The sequence below is a fragment of the Amphiprion ocellaris genome, chromosome 7 (assembly GCF_022539595.1).
Source record: "Amphiprion ocellaris isolate individual 3 ecotype Okinawa chromosome 7, ASM2253959v1, whole genome shotgun sequence".
NCBI classification, from domain to species: Eukaryota; Metazoa; Chordata; class Actinopteri; family Pomacentridae; genus Amphiprion; species Amphiprion ocellaris.
In genome coordinates, this window is record NC_072772.1 from 6,077,341 (window position 1) to 6,098,293 (window position 20,953).

General features: G+C 41.0%; 1 protein-coding gene across 1 annotated transcript in view; it reads left to right on the plus strand.

Annotated features, from left to right (window-relative positions):
* Nucleotides 1-20,953, plus strand: part of rsrc1 (arginine/serine-rich coiled-coil 1) — a 119,824-nt gene that overhangs the window by 37,552 nt on the left and 61,319 nt on the right. Inside the window, exons 5-6 of the mRNA XM_055012417.1 lie at nt 7,310-7,346; nt 20,260-20,311. Coding sequence (XP_054868392.1) covers nt 7,310-7,346; nt 20,260-20,311 — 89 coding nt within the window. The remainder of the gene's footprint in view (nt 1-7,309; nt 7,347-20,259; nt 20,312-20,953) is intronic.

Below are 20,953 nucleotides of genomic sequence, written 5' to 3' on the forward strand. Positions count from 1 at the left end.
AACTCGACGTTTAGGTGGCAGATATGGATCACATATGAACAGGTGTTTCTATGTGCGTTTATCTCAGAGAGCAGAAAGACCAGCCGTAAATCAACTTCATCCTTTCTTTTTCGTCCTTTCCTGACTTTTTTATTGACTGCACTTAACCCTCCCTCTGAGAAACATAAAGTGTTGAATTTGTTAGCCCCATTTTTAATGGACTGCCTTTCTCTCACATTTTGGGATTATGCTAAAGTAAAGCCCTCTCCGCTGGGAAGGGGGGGCAGCTTGTGTACCAGCAAATGTATGCCTGCGTGTGTGTATGTGGGTGTGTGTGTGTGTGTGTGTATGCAGGCTGAATTACATAGAAAGCATAGAACGATAAGTCTGTGTTTTGTTCCCTCTTATGTGTTCCATGTGAAAGAGTGACAGCCCCAGACTTACCCCTGCATTATCCCTTCCTGTGAGTCTGTGTCAGTCCCCTCCAACCCTCCTCTTAGCTGTATAAAACCCTGAGAGGTAGCTCTGATAGCACACACAAGAATACAATTTCAATTTCAATTGGCAGCCCTGTTAAAAAAGGGCTATGGAGATGGCAATCAGGCCTGGGGGAAAGCTGCACTCCCTGTATTATTGTGCTTGTGTGTGTGTGCGTGTGCGTGCGTGTGTGTGTGTGTGTGTGTGTGTGTGTGTGTGTGTGTGTGTGTGTCTCCCCGTTCCTCAACTGCTCAATATGAAGCTTTTGCCTTCTATTAGTTAAACAGGCAGATGTCACTGATGTGGACTGTGTATTAGTGCGTCATGTGTTTTATTTGAATGTGTGTGTGTGCGCGTTCTTGCTCTGGTGTCCCCATCACATTGACTCTTTAATAAATATGCCTGCCATTCTATCAGCAGTCAAACAACATATGAATGCTCAATGACACGCTTGACAAGGCATGCAAGTGTGGCAAATAGGATGCACAGACACACACACTCTTATGAATGATGTCTCTTTTATCGTGTTAGTGTCCCTTCTTCCTTTGCTGCTTCTCTTTTCTGCTCCTCTCCTCACTATCTCTGACTAATATCAGGTTGAGGGCTAAGAGGCTGCTGAAGGCCAAATGTTATTTTTCCACCTAAAGTAAAAATAGATAGGTGCACTTAAAGAAAAAGCTGAGTAGTGCCAGCAGCATGGTCAGAGAATTCCCTGGTTTACGTTTATATGTGACCCTGGTTGTTACAAAATTGAGACTGTGACGCAATCATTTTAAATGATAATGATGATTTCAGGAATTTAATAGAGAAGACATTTTAAGATCAAACTGACAAATATCTATATTCATAACTAATCCTGCAAGTAAAAGATCCAAACAGTCCCTGGCGCTGGCTAATTTTAAATGGATGTCTCTTGGTTTTTGAGAACTGACCAGATGAAGCAATTTGTTGCCATCAACATGAATTTTAGGAAAATTTGATTGGCTTGTATCATTCTTTTCTAAGATAATTGATAATGTAAATAAAAAAATATTGTCAGCCCTAAATGTAAACTTGTCAGTGTAAGAGAAGTTTTTCTACCTTGACTGACAGATTTACAAATGCAAATTTTTGCAATTTACATCAGTAAATTTCCATTCTGTGGGAGTGAAATTGTGTTGTCATCTTGTATGTTCAAATGTTTTTATGGTTGATGCTTTAAACAAAAGTGCAACACTTTCTGGTTCATTAGTGTTTGTGACTCTTAACTGACCGCATATCTCATACTTGGTAAACAAAGTGTGATGGAGCAGAGAAAACAGAGAAACAAACAGACACTGGTTTTTGTTTTTGACTATTGCTTGCTGTGGTGAATCTTGAAATTGGGTTTTATTTTACCATATTAAAACAATACTTGGAAAGGGAAATGTCATAAAGGTGAAACAAAAGATAATTTTGATAGACAGCTCCAGTGTGGATAGTTAAATGTGGAGTATGTGATTCTAAATAGGGATGTACTTTTTGAACAAATTTCGTAACTGATCATCTGTAGCCTTGTCAACCAGTATTGGGTTAATTGACGACATAAAATGAACTCTTTCTGTGTCCTGATGTAGCTGCTTTAAATATGTAGACATTCATGGCTCATCCAATGGCATAGGTTTTTAGCCACTAGGCCACTGTGATACTGTTTTAACACACTTCAGGTCACCTAGCAATGGAGAGCTCTGGCTAGTGGGCATTAAGCAAGACAGAAGGCTTTCTCATGGTGTCCCGTTACTAGCTAATCTCACATAATGCTCTCTGTTACCAAACTGGAACTGCTGGTAGTCTGAGTGGCCATCTGCTGGGTTTACTGAGATGGTAGACTATAAGAGGCTCCACCTGGTGGTATAACTAGGTACTACAGCTAGTTTACAATACATTTTCTAACATGCATGTTCTTTGTCTTTGGCCTTATTGGCCTTGACTGCAATAATCAATTGCCTGATAACCATTAAGACCCTTGATTTTAATTCAGTACACCTTTTGTCAAATTCAGTAAGTATCTCCTCAGAATCTGCTACTGTGGATTCGCTGAAAAAACGTTTCATGTTCATACATAGCTGCAACTCAGAACGATCCACACAACACTAATCCAGCGTGTCCCGTGCATGTTTAAGCTCTTGCACATTTGTCCTAGTGCAATGAAAAGAGTGGAAAAATATGGGAAGGGAAAGATTAGGAATGAGAGGTATAAAAAAATCTGGCACATGCTAACCATTTAAATATGCTAACTAGCTTAATATCAACAGTCTTTCTCTAGAGTTGCAGAATCTACCTTTTGCAGTCACATATAAGGGACAGTTAAAGCTTGTAGTATGGCTAATGAAAGAGAGCCCACTCAAGTATGCCCGACATTACAAGTTAAACCTGGCCAGTAGTGGACAGCAAAAGGGTTAAAGCTTCCACACTCAGGACAGCAGGTCTGAGAGGTAATGCATGGCTGATGAGTGCTGGGCTAATGGGCAGCTCTGTTAGCTGGAAATCAAATGACTGCCTCTGCATTTTAAGTCCCTCTGTCGCCTCCATTGACTGACTAAAGATATTCATCTCTGCTGTGTCAAGGGGTGGGGGGAGAGGAGGAGGGGGTTCAAGTAAAGAGAGGACGGGAAAGAAAAAGCGAGCGGGTGAAGGGAAAGAAGGGGAGGGCATCTTAGAGGAACCTGAAGACCTAATGCAATTATTAGAAACTTGACCACAAATGACAACTCATCTGGTGCTGGCTCTGTAATTAATTGTCTGCTAGCAGGAGTGCAGGGGCTCGGGAGGGTGAGGGGTGGGGAGAGTGGGGTGAGGGAGAAAGAGAGGCAGGCGGGTGATTGGGAGAGGGCAAAATGACAGGTGAGGAGAGATGCAAGGAAAGAGATGAGGTAAGATGAGGCAACCGCTTAAAGATCGTCGTTAGAGTGTAAGAGACAAAAAAGGGTTTGGACACGCTGAAAGAGAACATGTTCTGTGAGTGATAGAGGCAGAAAGAACGCAGGGAAGAGAAGAAAAAATGCAACTGGAGTGGATAAAAGAGAGAAGAGAGAGCGGTAAAGGAGCTGGAATAAGAAAGCATGAGAGTGCAGACAGTGTGATGGATCCAGCGACCATGTTAAATTGGTCAGTATTGACCTTGCCAGGGCTCAGTTTAACACTCTCACTTGTTTTTCCAGTTTTACTTAATTGAACACAGTTAACTAATTACCATTTCCTGGAACAACAGTACATTACTCTCTCTCTGTCGCTCTGGCTCACTTGCCATTCTCTGTCAGGCTCTCTGTCTTTGTGGTTTGTAGTTATTTCAAAGGGAAAACAAACAACGCAAGTTCCCCAAAATTTAATGGTATCAATTTTCAACCTTCCAAATCTTTGTCATGCAAAAACACTGAACAGAATGACGACTGACCAGCATGTTTGAAGGATAAAACTTGGTTAAAGTCCGGACATTCCCTCTACAAAGCCAAGCATGCCTTCACTTGTATCACTTCTGACAGATTCCCTTTTCATATTAAACAGTAGCAAGGTGATTCCCAGAAATTCAGTTTTGCAAACACCTTATTAAGGGTCACAACTTTGTGAGGATGAGTTACTGTCCATTGGCTGCTGCATCTTAAGGTTTAGCTTGCCTGAAAAAGAATAAATTTTGCCACTTTCACGTATATAGATGTAGCATTTACACGTTTGTTTGTCAAGAGATAACATGCATAGAAACAGTTTTAGGTGGGTGTCTCTTTAGAAGCTCAACTTGTTCTCTTTTTAAGCCTTTTCACAGATATGTCATGACATGCCATGAAAACAACACAGGTATATATGCAATAATAACACTAACAATGTCTAAGTTCTATGTTCTGCATGCTGGCTCACTGTCATGCTTTACTACCTTTAATATAACAGTCACTATTGATGTTCTTTGTAATGCATGTCTTTTTTCTGCTTTAAAAAGTCAGTGTCTGTTGTGAAAAAGGCTTAGTGTACCAATATTTTTTGAACTGATGACAGTAACTCAGTGTTAAACATTACATCCATTTTAGGAGACATCTATCAAAAGCAACTTACATTTAGAAAAAAGTTTGGGGTTCAATGTTTTGCTCAAGGACACTTGAGGTCAAACCAGAAATTACACCATAAATCTTACCTGCCTGATGTATATCATTCTCCAACGAACATGATTATAAAATGAGTATGAGCTGTCATTAATACACTAATCCAGTTTTAGGCTATATTTGAACTTACTTTAATTGGTTTCTTGCAAATTAACGAATTAATATCTGTACTTACTGTAGCACTAAATAGGTTTTTAATGTGCCGTGAGATCAGTTTCCTGAAAGAGGGCAAACTAAAATATGTCACGTGGCTGCCACGCCTTCTCCACATCCCAAGCCTGTCACATCATATCACAAATCAGTGTCTGTCTGCTTCATCCTCGTCTTTCCATGTCTGCACCTCATCTCGCTCCCCTCCCTCTCTCCTGCTGTGTGCTGGGGCTATAATGTGCTCCTGTGGTTGTAGTAAGCAGGCCATAGTGTCTCTGAGGCCTTGTGCTACACCACCATTACTATCTGGCCTGCCTCCACTACAAATTGGATGAACAGGCACTGACACATTTTCAATATTATTACATTAAACCAAGTGGATTTTGATTGATAACCTAATATTGGCCTAATGCAAAACATCAATCATGGCAAGTATATTAATTATTTAATATTGTGGCGTAATTCAGAAATCGATGCTGCCTCTGCGTTGAAGGCACAGAGTATGGAAGAAGGGAGGGAGGGAGGGGAGAAAGAGAGAGGGATAAGGAGAAAAGGAAGGCTCAGTCCCTGAAGACCTCAGCAGATTATATGATGTTTTGAAAAGAGAGATGAGGATGTAAAACGGTGTGTGTGTATGTGTGTCAGCTGTGCGTGTCTAATGGATAGAGCGATCCCTTCGGCCCTGGTGCGGACAGCGCTGGACAGCTTGCCCTTGATGAAGCCAGGACAACAGATGAAAGAGCGGGAGATTAAATGCAAGTGAAGAGCTTTAATAAAGGTTGAATCGCGAAAATAAAAGACGGGAGAAAAAAAGATGTGGGTATAAAAAGGAGCGCGAGGGGAGAGAGGAGGAAGAAAAAAGAAGGGAAATGAGTGGAGGAGGAGGGATCGAGCGCTGCGTCTCCCCTGTGTTAGATTGTTTCTCACTAATTGCGCTTCATTAGCGGATTACACACACTGTCACCACGGTAACAAATGTCTTGCTGTCTGGTTGCCGGGCGCCCGTCATGTATAATGAATGTGGCGGGGTGTTTGTCAGAATGTAATGTAATTACAGCTAGATGAAGTTTGCCTTAAGTGGTTGACTTGTCTGCATGTGGCTCACTGACAGAGCACAGTATAAACAAGCAAACATCCTTTTTTCATGACTTTTTCTTCCATTCTGGTTGTTTTGGGGTTTTTTTTTAAACTTTTGTTAATAGTTCTGTGTGACATTTCTGGCATTCCTTCATACTGTTATTTAGATAGGTTGATGATGTGGGAATGGGTTAGGTTTGTGGTCATACTGGGTATGGGACATGGCCTGATGGATGGATAGATGGAGGAATGGAGGGAGAGGGGGCTGGAGGGTGGGATGGATTAGACAGTATGTAATTTTAGAGATGGTGTAGATTTACACTGTGATGCTGCCGGCTGCATTAGCAACTGAAGCCTGTCGATAAGCCTTCCTCCCTCTCAGCACACACACATGCATGCACACACACGGTAAAACACCACAGCCCGGGTGGAGTTGTCAGTAATAGAGGCCAGAGTTGGATGAGGGGTGCGGGGATCGGGGACGGGGGCTGTTTGTGTTCTCTTGATCTTTTGATTTCCACTGCTGCAAATTTGAAATGTGCCAAAATTGCATCTATTATTTACTGCCAATTTGCTCTTTTTAAAACAGACTGCTCCCCACTCCTCCTCCACTTCCTCGCCTCGCCGTTGTGCTGTTGCTACCCTGATAATCATACACACATTTTTTATTAATTCACAGATAATAAGCTCCCAGTTCTTCCTTTGTAGTTGGAAATTATTATTATGACTGCCAGCAGTGCGGCGACAATATTAGTTAACCTCTGTCTGGTGTAGATGCAAACGCATGAAAATGCACACAGCATTTCAGTCTGAGAGGTTAACAATTAGAATAATTCCTCATTATGTGTGTTTTCCTTTTGATTAAACAAAACCTTTTTGATATCATTAGGATCTTTTCCCCACAATCATTTTCATCCTGGTGAAACACAAAGAGGATTCAATGCTTCTGACAGTTGCTGACTGTACTCCAGTGAGAGCCGACATGATTAGCAGCTTAATTGATCAACAAAATATTGATCTGCTCAAATATTTTGGTAATCAGTTAATCATTTAAGCAATGTTTTTCAAGCAAAAGGGGCAAACATCACTGTTTCTGCTTCTCAAATGTGAATATTTTCATCATTTATGGTAGTAAGCTTAATATTTTGGGGTTTTGGACTGTAGGTCACCGCAGCAATACCTTTGGGATGAGATTGTTTTTTTTTTGCTATTTGTTGACGAGCTGTAATGCTGCAATAAAGCTACTGATCAAGAAAATAAGTAAATCAATTATTAATAAAAATAATTTGTTTTTAGTGCCTGATTCCAGCTACTCAGAATTAGCCATAGGTTGTTTTCCAATGTGTTAAATAGTTGAGAAATTAATTCAGAAAGCGCTCTTCACAGCTTTTATTTTGTGTGTGTTTTTTTTTTTTGGTTTGTGTGTGCGTGTCTGCAAAAAAAGAAATGCTTTTATTAAATGAGTTTTTGTGTCTGCACTTTATTTACAGTGGGGGAAATGTGTTGTTGTGTTGCAGGGACGCCGGGAACATCAAAGCCAGATTAGAACATCTGGTAAGTTCTATTCGACACACATACAGACACTCACACACACACACACTTACGCACTTTGATTTCTGCATTCTTAATGAAACCTCCACAATTGGAGCTGAATACCTGCAGCTAACAGGCAGGGAGAGAGGCACAGAAAACAGGGATAGAGGGAGGATACTGTCTCCCCCAGGGCCTGGTCCAGCTTTTATATTAGCATTTCATTTATCCCCAGTCCTGCCCAAACACACACAGGTAATCCACTGTGTTTTCCCTCATTTTAACTGCTAGTAGTGGATATTTGTGAGTTTTAGCTTTTGCGCATACCTGTTTGCACATGCTTTCATGAAAGGAAAATGCTTTTTAGAAACCGCACTCCTTCTCCCTCTTGCTCCAGCTGTCAGCATGAGGCCTTTCCTCAGTTTTCTCCCATCCACCAATCGAGAAACCTGCTGGAAACGCTCTCCTGGGACAGCCCTGAAAATTTAATGACCAACGTTTCAGGGTTTCTCTTGCTACTTGCTTTAATACGGGGTCAGAGTGCCGTGCAACAAAGTGAAAAGGTTCTCTCTCCTCTTTTTGGGTGGGAAGAAACCAAGGTTTGATGTGCCCCATATTCCAAGGGATGAATTATAGACAGGGGTCAGTGAGGGTCCCGGCTCTCTGTGGATGTCACATGCCCTCCCTCCCTTGCCTCCCTGCATACTAAACTGCAGCTCCCAGCACCCTACGCAAATGACCCCCGCCCCGCCACGCGTTACGCAAATGACCCTGAATATGCCACACAAATGACTGACCCCGAAATTCAAACAGTTCTCAGTAACTCTTCACTGGAAAGAGCGGCAGATCTCATAAAGTTGAAATCAGATTTTCACGTTGTCAAGCTCAGTTGCAGAATTGCTCTTGATGCTGTTGTTGACAGTATTCATAACTTTGATTTGAGTGGGAATCGACCTACAGCGGAGTTGTTTTTCACGTAGTCCATTCATACTAATATTACATGTTGCAGATAGTGAATATTTAAATTATTGCCTCCTTATTTCAAGCATTGTGTTCTGCTTTGAGCACTTACTCAGGCACTGGTTTGGTACAGAATTTTTTGGGTTGTCTTCGTAGCGCTACACTGGCTCACTGTTTAAAAATAGCAGACATTTAATAGGTTAAAGTGAGTGGTAAATTGCAATCTTGTGCATTTGTGTACACAGTTGTCATGCTGAATTGTGAAATTGTCTGCAAAAGCTAATGTACACGCTACAGACATTACTTTTTTAATATATTATAGGAATTGTTGTAGATGTCTCACTAAGGGTTTGAATGAAGTATGAGACATTAAACATAGCGCACAATATAGAAACAATCAGGTTTAGGTATGGAGATGTCTATAGATGGGTGTCTACAGGTGTGATTGATGTAGTGGTCCATAAAAAGTGGTGTGAATTATTCAAGAGGGGATTAGATGCATAAACAACATTAATCAATACATGTATGGGCTGTTATATCTTGGCAAACATTATAAAAGTGCATGTCTCATTTTGATGCGAGTCTTCCCCTTAAAGGCACACGTAGGAATGTGAACTAATTAAAATTAGACATAATGATACTGGGTAAGTGTATTGTGAAGACAAATATCTCTGCTTATGCTTCATTGCATGTGTTGTGTACATATGTGAATTCACAAATGAGTGCACTGAATTTTCATGTTTTCCTTTGCCAAAATCACCTTAAATTTAAGGTTTTTGTATCATACTTTAATTTTTATGCTAATTCTTCTAACTTGTACAGAGCAGGAGAAAATAATTGTAGACCGAGTTCTGTTTTCAGTCATGCATGTCGATTCTTATATTGCACATATTGCTTTATTTGTGTTAGATTTTTTAGGCTGATGTTAGTGCAACCAGTTTGCATATGTTTTGTTTTGTGTGAGTTTTGCCTGAAACATATCTACTGGGACCTATTATAACATGATTCTTAGTTACTGGTTTATCGTTAAACAGTTAAACATTACACATTTGCATAGAGAGACACACACACGCATGTAAATACGCACTGGTATATTTAACAGCATTTTTTTTTTTTCGTATATGTGTCTTGGGGAATTTGAATACCTGAATACTGAGTGTTTGAATTTATGGGTGTGTTTATGCTTATGGGAAGATTGCACCCCAGCAGTCAGCTGCCTGGGGAGTGTAAGACTCTGATTACGATTCGAGACAGAAAACTGTAAATAATGGAGCTCATCTCCCTCTGAGGTAGAGTTGCAGGGCTGTTGGAAATGTTGTTTCCCTCAATGCCTCACACATATATCCCTGTAGATTTCTAAACAGGCATTCATGACTTTCTGTTGATCTACTACTCTTAAGATTAGTGTATCAACCATTTTTACACTTACCATGGTGTCACCAGCTAAAAGCAAACTGTCATTTCAAACACCTACCTTGTCCCTGGTCTCTAATCAAGGAGTAATTTTACCAATTTTGCATTTTTAAATATTACTTTACATCATTTGCAATGATTGTCAGTAACAGTTCCACAGTTTACTCAAAACAATATTTCCCAAATTTTTCACTGATGTGATGATCAAGCTTCTGTTTTCAATATTGTGGTGCTTGATTTTTCATGATGAATACTAATGTTACCTCCTCCTGTTAAGTTAAGTGTATGAGTGAATGACTGGTGAAGTAATTAGGTGGGCAATTAAGATCTATGTGGTCTGAGGTTTGTTTTATTGTTCATGTTTGGTTTGGTTTGTTTTCGCATTTCAGCAGATTGACTGAACGCGATCAGTAGCAGTGCAGAGAAAAAGACTGAAGTTAATTGCTCCCAGTGCTCTGCGTTAGTTTCTGCTTTTGTACACACACATGTACAGTACACGTCCAAGCGCATGCATACACGCACACATGAACACACATGCACCGAAGTCTGAATTGGATGAATCCTTGCTCTGGGAGAAATGAAGCAGTAGGGAAAGAGGTGGCCTACAGCAGCTAATCAGTCCAGATGCACAGCTTTTTAGAGCAAAGTAGAAGAAAGCCAGCAGCTCAATCAATACACGAAGAATCAGCCTCATCAGGATTACTGGCTCAATCAGCAGCTGTACCCATCGTTCTACTACACACACTGCCCGAGGAAGGATGGAAGAAGAGAGGGGGAGTAGAAGAACAGGGAGAAGGGAGGTACGTCATCTGTCCTGGGAGGGAAGGCTGAGGAGAAGCGTGATGGTGGAGGCTGGTTTATGGGTCAATCCAGGGTTGCAGGTTAAGTTGAGGTCATGATTCCCAAAAAAAGTGAACTGACAAATCTGTGTTTTCATTGTGGAATTAGTCTCTTGACACAACAGTTGTAGGGCTTTACTAAAAACACAAAGAAGATCCTTGCAATTTTAGTAAATTTAGTTTTTTATTGTTTGCGCATGGTGAATAGTTAGAGAGATTTGCTGTATTAATTTAGGCATGGACAAGCCACTTAAGTAACATAATCTGTAATTCACACAATCATTTGAAATATTACATCTGGTTCTTTGTTAAATCTGTCAGAAAAAGGCATCATCTAATTTCTGTTACAAAGTTGACCCTCTATTAATGCTTCAAGTGTGTCAATTATTCACAAGATTAGTGTGAAAATACTTTCTACTTCATTATCAGTGTTACCAGAACATGTCAGTAATTTACACCTGCAAATCACATAGCTTCACTTTCACTCCAGCAGAGTATAAAGATCCTGCTTCAAGTTGCTCAAAGTTATTTTATGTGACAACAACACAGGAATGTCTATAGACTATAAAATGCAAAAAAAAATCCTTTCAATCCTGCCAATTCCTCATTATGTTTCAAAATATAAGATGCATGCATATAGTTTTACACTTGTCTAACTAGTATGTTAAAAGTCACAAGTTGACATAATGAAAAAGAACATTATGAATGTTTTGGGGACATTGGGTCTTCAAAATTAGGATTTTAGCTTGTGTGGGAGCTGCCTTTCACTCTACTTTTATTTTTAAAAAGATATTGTACATCTTTATTTATTCATAAAGAGATACTCTGCATCACAAGAAAACAAGTGAGTTTAATCAACCTATCATTTATGGTGCGTCACCAGACTTGTCCACATTTGTCCCTTCAGAGATGGTTGATGTCCGAGCGTCCCTTGGTGAGTTGAAGAGTTTACTGAGGCGAGTAGCCTGGTTGGCCTACTGACAGATAGGGACCAGCAGCTGTAGCCAGGACGATACGTTCACACACCAGCCGACTTACAAACCTGGATTTGCTTATTATGGCAGGAGAGTAGCCTTAGTTTTAAAAGAAGACTTAGAGGAGAGTTTAGACCTTGAACTGATATGTAATTGTTTCTTTTCTTTAATCTGTCTTTGTCTGTGTTGTCAAACTTTAATTGTCTCATCAAACGCTCTCTCTTTATTGCTCCCTGTATCTCTCTTTGTATTTCTTTGCCTCTGACTGTCTTTCTTCTTCTGTAATATGATTGTATAGGATAAAGAGGTGAAAACGGCTCCGATAGAGAGATTCTGGACAGATAAAGGAGGAGGAGAGGGGGGGAGTTGGTTGATAATCTGCAAACAGATTTCCATGCTTATTACACTAATGATTTCATGATATTTGATGTGGTGGCGGGGGTTGGGAGGATGTGGAGGCAGGGGAGGGGTGGGGGTCTCGTTCTCTCTCTCTCATCTCAACGCAGCGGCTAAATGATGGAGTAATTTGAGTGACCTCTGACTTGGGGCAGGCCCAGACATAATTGCATGTCATTCTAGCACGGAAAAGAGGAGTGGGGGTGGAGGTGAGGCGGGTGGGGGGCTCCACAAAATACAAAATATTCCCCCATTGATGCCTCCTTTCTCACATATCACTTGTTTTTCAGTGTCTCCTTTTCATGTGTCCCCATCAATGTCTTGCCGCTCCATCTTGTCGCCTGTCTCACCGTGCCTCACTCCTCGAGTGTTTCCCAAAAAAAAAACACCCCCAAACAAAAGAAAGATTGCATTAATTTTCAAATGATGATATTACATTAAGCGCGGAGATCTCATATATCAAAACGTGAGAACTACTCCCTTACTGTATGTGCTTCATCTTAATGGTATCGCTGGATGTCAAGGGCATGGAGGAAATTAAATCGGAAAGTGCAGATAGACCAAAGAAGATATTATCTCTGGATGATTGCAGTTTTGATAGGTATTCCAGTGAATTTCATTTTCTCCGGATGGGGAGAAGATGAGTTAGCCTGCACATTTGCTCATTTTTCTTCTACATGATTTATGTGAGTTGAGTATAAAACTCTCTCCTTCTCCCCCCTCTGTACCCTCACCGCCTCCCCCTTTATCAGGAGCACATACATGCATATGCACTCACACACACACACAAATACACACATGGGGTGGTAAATTATTGCCTTTGAGTTGTAGCTTGTGTGGGGCAGTTCATGCCACTGTATGCATGCATAGTTTTTCTGTGGTTGTATGTGGGCAGGCCACAGTGCGTGGAGTTTTTGTGTATTTGTATGCATGTTTTAGTGTGTGTGTTTGCACTTGTGTGTCCGTATGAATACGCGTGCCTGAGATAGCAGCAGAGCCATCAGCGGGAATGATCCCAGGGAGACGGGGGAGTGTCATTACTCAGACTTGTTTACATTCTAAATACGTAATGAAATCTTGTTGGTAATAATGACGGGAATAAAAGTTTAGGAAATTGTAAAAGTGGTGAAGTTTGAGAAATGAGCCCCGGCCTGTGAAATAGCATTTGGGGGCAGGAAACGACATTATTATGCAGTGCTCCTGCCTGCCTGAGACATGAAGATGAACTGCTGGCGGGTCATAAAATGCTGTTAGCCCTAGCCTGAAGTATGGCACATTGTAAAAGAGCCCTGATCCCATATTGCCATTATATATAAAAGTATAGCTATACACAACATTATTTTTCATATAAGATGAGCTCGGATACAGTGGCTCAGGCCCCCCAAATACATACACTGATAGGCAGACTTTTTTCCTTCTTATAAAATATATAAATAAACATATTGCCATGGAACCCATCTCTGCCCTGATCTTATAGACCTCGATATTAAAAACAGAAATATTGCATTTTCTAGGGGCTCTGTTTTCCCCTGTCCTCTTTTGGGTATGGGATATATCTGTGTGTTTGTTTAGGTGGGGGGTGGCAGAGAGGGGGAGAGGAGGAAGAGGAGATGCAGAGGAAGCCCGAGCGGAATTCAACAAATGAAAGAAAATGGAAACAGATGAAGACTTTAAAAATATAATGAGATGAATATTGAGCATATCAACTCCAGCATAAAGAGAGTTGGTTGAGGTGGGCGGTGTATATATTGAAACAGTTTATTGACAGAAAATAATGGTTACAGTGGCGCAATTAAGATGAATGTTACAGTAGATGGACTGATGATGGCATTGATGTCCCATTTTTTTTCTTCGAGATGGTTCCTTAAAAGATGTTTGAAAGGTGAGGTGAGTTTATTCAAACCCACATTTCACCAGTGTATTCATTTATAATCTTGAATTTTTCAGTAGGATATGCGGAGCCAAAAAAAGTGTCTTGCTTTGTTTTCTCAGTTTCTTACTTGGGGCAATCATATGCTTGCTTTATTGTCTTGGAAAGCCGACTCTTTTGTAAGCGTACTTGAAAGGACATAGACACATCAGTTAAAGCTAAGAAGACATAGATAAGGTACCAGTTTGTCTTTTTTTTCGGGGGGGGGGGGGGGGTGCTATTTCAGCACAAAGCAAGTGAAAACATAATAACTTGGAAAAACTAATAATCAGTAATTAACTAGCAGTATTAACAGTAACTAAGAGTTTCAACACTGAATGTGCACAGTGAACCACATTTCCCCCCCCTTATGTTGTTATATTCTGCAATATATTTCCAAAAACTTTGATTTAAAAGAGAAGAATTTTGGGGTTTTTTTTCAGAATTTTTTGGTACGTAGTGGCATATTCCCATCATGTTCGTTTGAGTAGATGAGATGAGTTGGGCCACGCTGCTCACTGCTCCTTGGAGCTGCTGGGAGATGATTGCTTATTGTGTCTGCTGATTCAAGAGCTCAACTAATCATCAGGAAGACCAGCAGTTCTGTGCTCTTTGCCCTCTCTCCTTGCTCTCTTCCTCACTTTCTCAGCTTTTGTTAATTTGCCAACTGAGTTCGACATGAAATGAATATGGTTATCACAGATTGACAAAATGATTATATAAAAACAAAGGGGTGGACAGATTATGTCAGAAGAGGATGACTAAAAGTAACTGACTGTTCATGTGTTGCTCATCTTTCTGCATGTGGTGCCGCTCAGCCTCGCTCTTTGGTCTGATCAATTTTTTCCTGTCTTTTTGTACAATCATAGATGAAGTCTTCTTGTTCTGTGGTCAGATAAATGAGTGTAAGTCACTTAGTGAGACAGTTGTCCAACCATCAAACCATAATCTGACCAGAGATGGCCTGTCTGACCTTAGTTCTGCTTCTCTGTGCCTGCTCTAACAGGCATTTAGTCATCATCTGACCCACCACACTTTGCTTTGTCTGGTCGGCCTCGGGCACCATAATAATAGCAATAGTCTCTTGGACCAGAGCATGACTACAAATAGATGAAATTTCCTGCATGCAGTACCTCATTAGACACAGGGTAGCATTGTTTTTACCTAGCAGAGTGAGGGTAATTTATTTTTCTAATGGAACGTGTTTATTTTTGACTAATGGGACAGACACGGGGCACTTAGCTCAGCTAAGCCTGCCTCAGTTCATCTGTCGTCACTGCGGAGAGGTAAGCGCACAAGCTGGAGGCCTACTGTGGGCATACTGAACTTCCTGGCTCATTTAGGGAAGGAGTTAGTCTGAATCAAGTGGGTGTGGGTGTCACTCTTGGCAAGAATAGCCCAATAATAATAGATTCTTTTATGACAGCTACTTGAAAAGGAGGATGTTTTTTAAAAGGGTGTTTTTTACACCTCATGAAAGAGAGAGGAAGAGTGCAATGCATTTGTTGTTTGATACATTTAGAGAGGGCTCTGCTCTTATCAAGAGGCGGATACCTCACATCTTTGCTGCATATAACTGAAGTAGTCATTGCCAAATTCACCAACTGTGGGCAGCATATATCATGCTGATGTTCAATTGGCCACTTGTGTGGAGCAAAGTAGGCAGGATTTGACCTCCTTTATCAGGCTGTCTTTGATTTTTTTACAAAACAATTTCTCTCACTTTTCATGTCTAAAACCAAGTCCCAGCCCAGTGAATTGCTTCCAGTAATAATGGTTGGTAAATGTGTGATGTTTAGATATTCAACCCTTAGAGCTGAGTGAAAGTCACATCCCTTCTTCAGGGTTGAATCCCTCTCAAAGCATTCATTGCAGTGAGGTGTAGTGTGTGAAATGAAACTTAACAATTTGGACTTTTCAATTACGCCAGGTGTTTGTCTGTGCAACAAATCCTTGAAGGGAAAAAATATTTGAAATTTACATCAAATCTATTTGTATTCACATACAACTCTGAGTCCATCTCCACACTCAGTAGAATAAGTCACAAAGTCCCTGTTATTACTCCACCAAGAAATGCGGCAAAGTTATGCGATGATTGACGTGCATTTGTCTCTCTGTTTTTCTTTCTGTGCACAACATTACTCATAAACACAATAACGGATTCGGATGAAATTTTCAGGGAAGGTCAGAAATGACACAAGGACCACCTGATCAGATTTTGGCAGCGATGCAGCTTATAGTCTCTATCCACGGATTTGTTAAAGATTTCTGTACCATTGCGAGATAGTGGCACAGCGTCACTGTATCTATGACAACAAGTAAACGCTATGTCAGCTGCCTGCTGACAATCACATGATTGCGATCCCAATCCACTGCTGTGGACTTATCATGACTTTTCCGTCGGAAATCATATGTCTGAGCAGCCTTGGCGGAATACTGCGCTCTCTGAGGGCTTTTCTTGTTTCATGATGTACTAAATTTAACAGCAGAACTTATCTAGTATTCCTTGTTACTAATCGTTTCTCTGTGCAATAAAGCATTGTCAAGTAATTCAGTTTTGAAATAACAGCAAGTGTCAACATTGTCTCCAACATGTTCCTACATTGCATCTCATTTTGTATGAAAAGTAATCAAAATAATGAATGTGTATTTCAATGCAACGGTTAAAAGATGTGAAGAAGTCACCTGTGCACAAATAGGGAGTGGTGATCTGAGACTATATCGTGGTTCTGATATTGCCAGTTTTCAAACAATCTTCCCTACACATTTATGAAAAATGATCTCTACCTTTAGCATTGTATGGTGAGATCTATGTACAAACACAAAACACTGCCATTTCATAATCTCTTTTTACTGGATATGAAAGCTACAAAACAGCAAACAATCTGCAAGCATTACCATATTAAATAATGAAAAATCTGGATAACCTAGATTGCAGTGAGGAAAACAAGAGGCAGCATGTATCACTAGACCTTATGATGACTATATGAGGTTACAAGTAAAGGCAGTGACCTAAACCTTAAATAGCCATGGGTTCATAGTGTTCATCGCTTCGAGCTTCTCTTGGTAACAACAGTTTTCATCCTTTCTTTCAGTGTGTGCCGATATAAACTCCCCGGTGTCCAACATGGTTTGATGACATGTCATACAAAGGAGTTCTTTTTGAACATACATGTGCCTAAGACTACTGTGAGTCACTTAGTAAAGGTCTGTTAATTGTAGGGTTTGTGGTGGGTATCGTTGCCTGCAGTGTCCTTGAGCAAGACAGAGAACCTTAAGTTCCCATTGAACAGTCCAGCTCCTTAGAGAGCAGCTCAGCCACTATCGCAGTGTGTATGTGAGTAAATCAGAGGTATTGTAATGCACTTAGTTCTGTTCTCAGGTTAACAGCATATAAGTGAAGCCCATTTACCATATGAATGGCTCTGTAACATAACCCCATTAAATAGTAAAAGTCTCTATATTTCTTTCTAAAACCTTTTTATTTGACAGCGGTGTCTGATCCTGTCTGTCTTTGGTCCCCTCTCTGTCTGTATTCTTCATCATCATTTAAGTTCTTTCTTGCCTTTCCTCTTCTTCACACTCCCCCTCTTTTTGTGTGCAGTCGTTCCGAATCTCTGAAGAAAACAAAAGCAACCTTTGCCTCCCTGTCTTATCTTTTTGTCCCATTCTGTCTGTTTTTCCCTCCTTTTCTCACAGTGTGATAATCTGAAGTCTCTGCAAGAAAAGCACAGCTCATTTCCAAGTCACACTACTACCCTCTACACAAACACACAGACACACAATCACACAATCCTTCTCCTAGTGTCTCATGTTTGTTTGTGTATGTCGGAAAAGGCACGGTTCTAATTGAGGGGCGAAGCCACTTCAGATGCAGCGGGTGCCTCTCTCCCAGTGGGGGGAACACAGATCTGCCTCTGGGGAACGCAATTAATGCCTTTTTATTGTTTACTAATGAATTACACACAGAGGGAGCGGGCGTGCATGGGTGAATTAGAGTGAAAAGTAGAGAGTTGTCGGGAAGCAAAAACATGTAATAACGTGTGTGTACTTGTGTGTTATGTATCATTATGTTTGCCTATTTGTGAGATGACTTCTACGTACCTTTTACATTACTTGTGATGATATTTTGATATTAATTAGCCTGTTATCCTGTCAGCTTCTGTTTAACGCTGTAGACAGGAGACAAAGTTTTATAGTTTTTTTTTTCTCTTTCTCCCTTCTGCATTTATTTAAAGGGAAATTCAAATGCAGGATCACACTGGGCAGAAAACAGCTTTGATGCTCGCTGCTAAAACTACCAAGCATGTTGCACCCCTCTGGCCACAATCCAATCATTGTTGTTGTTGTTGTTATTAAGAAATAGTAGCTTGGATTTCACTGGTTAATTTCATAAGAAAAGAAAGTTACTTGGGAGTTTCAACCCTGACAGACAGCATACAGTAGCAGCAATGGTGTGATTCAGTGTTTTATTACCCCTTAAGGAACTGGCAGGAGCGTGGTGGTGCGTGTGTGTGCATTTAGGATGCATGGACTAACACATGCCTCAAGGCCAATGTAAACAAATGCTAATGTAATTACTGAGTGGGCGTTGTAATAAACTGTAACTAAGATGATTGCACAGCACACAATGATCAGAATAGTTAAGCAGTGATCTGCTATTGCTTTAAGTGACTGGTTGTACCAATACTGATTTCCATGTCATTGTAAGCCATGTGCCATTAAGCACTGTTCAAATCCTGCCCAGCAGTTTGTGTGTAATCCCTCCTTATTGTGTCCCAGTGAATGCAAAGATACCAAAAAAGAAAGAAAAATCAACTAATTTATTGCCTAATCAGTTCTGCTTGAATGTGAATAAATGTGTGAGCATAAATCTGTGTGTGGATGAAGGCCTCAAGTGTTCTTGCTCTTCTCCGGCGTTAAAGTGATTGGTAATTTTGTCTGTCGAGCAGCACCAGTCAGTGTGAGTGTGATCCACTGTGTCACCTGCTACCGTGGATGCACACATGCAAACACACACCCACACACACACATACATGTTGCATTAAGTGTGTCTCAGTCTGTGTCTGTGCAGAGCCTTGATGTGCGTTCCATCTAGGGTACAGCACCCTGACATCGCTACATTAAAGGGGGTCATTATATTTCCCCGACTGCCATCGAAAAGTGACGTTTTTACAAAGTGACAAGTTTACAGTTTGATAAATCAGATTTTTTGCTGTGCGTGGGGTTGGGGAGTCAGGAGATGGAACGGTAGGAGGAAGAGCCGGGTTGTCTGTGGAGGAGAGGAGGTGGGGGGAGGCAGAGGGAGGAAGCGCTGCCTGTCAGCGACGCCTCGGCCCTGTCGTCTAAATGATGCTCCCAGGCAGCGGATTCAGATCCCATCCCCATTAGCATTTAATTTCTCTCTAATCCTACACACAGTCTCCGCCGCTGCATGGTAACGAGGGCCGCTTTGCCACAGCGGCGCCAAAAAACCTCAGAGAGCAATCTGCAGCGCGCTCGCCTTTTATAGCTCCGTGGCCTGTCGAAACCATCATTCTTCCTTGACAATTAAGACCCTCAAATCTAATAGCAATGATATTGGAATTACAGCAAGGCCCTTTTGAGGGCATGTCAGGAAAAAAAGGCTGTGCCTCCCAATACAGCTGTCAAAGCACAGGACCCTCCCCCGTTCATGCCTGCTAAATGTTTCTGATGCACACACACACACATGCACACACACACACCATGAGAAGGGGAATATGTTGAGTCTTTGGCTGTGATCTTTGTAAAATGTGCTCTCTGTGCCCTCTTATCCAACTCTCCAAAGACTTGTTACAGCAGCTTTTGTTTTCTCTCTTCCCCTCTCACTTCTCTCTCTCTCTCTCTCTCTCTTTCTTTGTCTCTAAATTTCTCTTCATCTCTTCCTCATTGATTCTCCCTGGTGTGTCAGAGATGCTGCTTTCTGTTTTTTTCACTAGCAGGGTTTTTACAGACGACGAGACTAGTAGCTCGGTGAAGTTGTCCCCTGGTGCTCTATGAGGACAGTTTACGGGAACATTCACTCTAACGGTTGCAGTTAAAGATTATCATGGGTAAAATATATTTTAGCCTAAGGGACTCAGCTGTTTTAGAGCTGGATTTCATAGATGGAGTTGTGTAAGCGTGGCGGCTGTGTGTCCTGTCACGAAATGTGCTTTGTGTGATTTCTCAGGCAGCTGGGTGGGAAAGAGCAAAGTAAATGGGTAGATCATCCTTTTAAAGAACAATTTGGAGAGCCTTTGTGTCAACAAGTGTCTGCCCTGCTTAACGTGCCCTCAAGCAACACACTCTGCCTACCAGCTATTCTGTAGCCGCCCCTGACTCCTGACCAAGAAAAATAACAAACTCCCATTAAAATATCACTTTGCTACCGTTGCCTAATTTTCTGTTTCATGTTTGGTCCCTTTTTCCCTCCCTTTCTGCAGACTCCAGCAGAGCAGGCTAAAGTCCGAATGCATATGGTCCTGCAGGCTGCAGGTAAGTGGATGATAATAATGTTTCTCTTTTTGTCACAGCGTGGTTCAGAACTGTTGCCATGGCCCGACACGTGCCAATTGTGGCCACTCACTCATTTAGTGAATTTGAAGGCAGTGTACAAAAATACTGTGTAGTGGAGCTTCAGTCTGTAGTGCACCTCACTGTGCTAAATCACATATTTTTACATTTAGATGGGTTTTTTTAGTCCATATCTGATTTCATTCACAAATAAACCTCTGTGATATCAAAGGGGGCTATGCAACATTACAGTGTATTTACATTTTCAGTATATTTCTGTAACATTTGATAATTTTTTGGTGATTATAGATAGTTTATTGAGGTCATCACTGACTGTCAGTGAAACAGGACATCCCGTGCACCACACAGTGTGCATGAAAAGTTAAAATTCAAATGTAACACTGTGAAGCCTTTTTAGTGTAGTTACTGTTTCAATGACAAAAAATAAATTATGAAACCACTTGAGAGAAAATGTGTAAATTTCAATATATATTGGGGATTAAAATACAGTTTTTTTTAACCACATTCCGCTGCTGTAACCCTGAAGTTTTGGGAATGAGCCACAGTCTCATGTATGTTCGCTCCGCTGTGGACCTGGACGGGTTTCATGGTTGTGTTCCCACT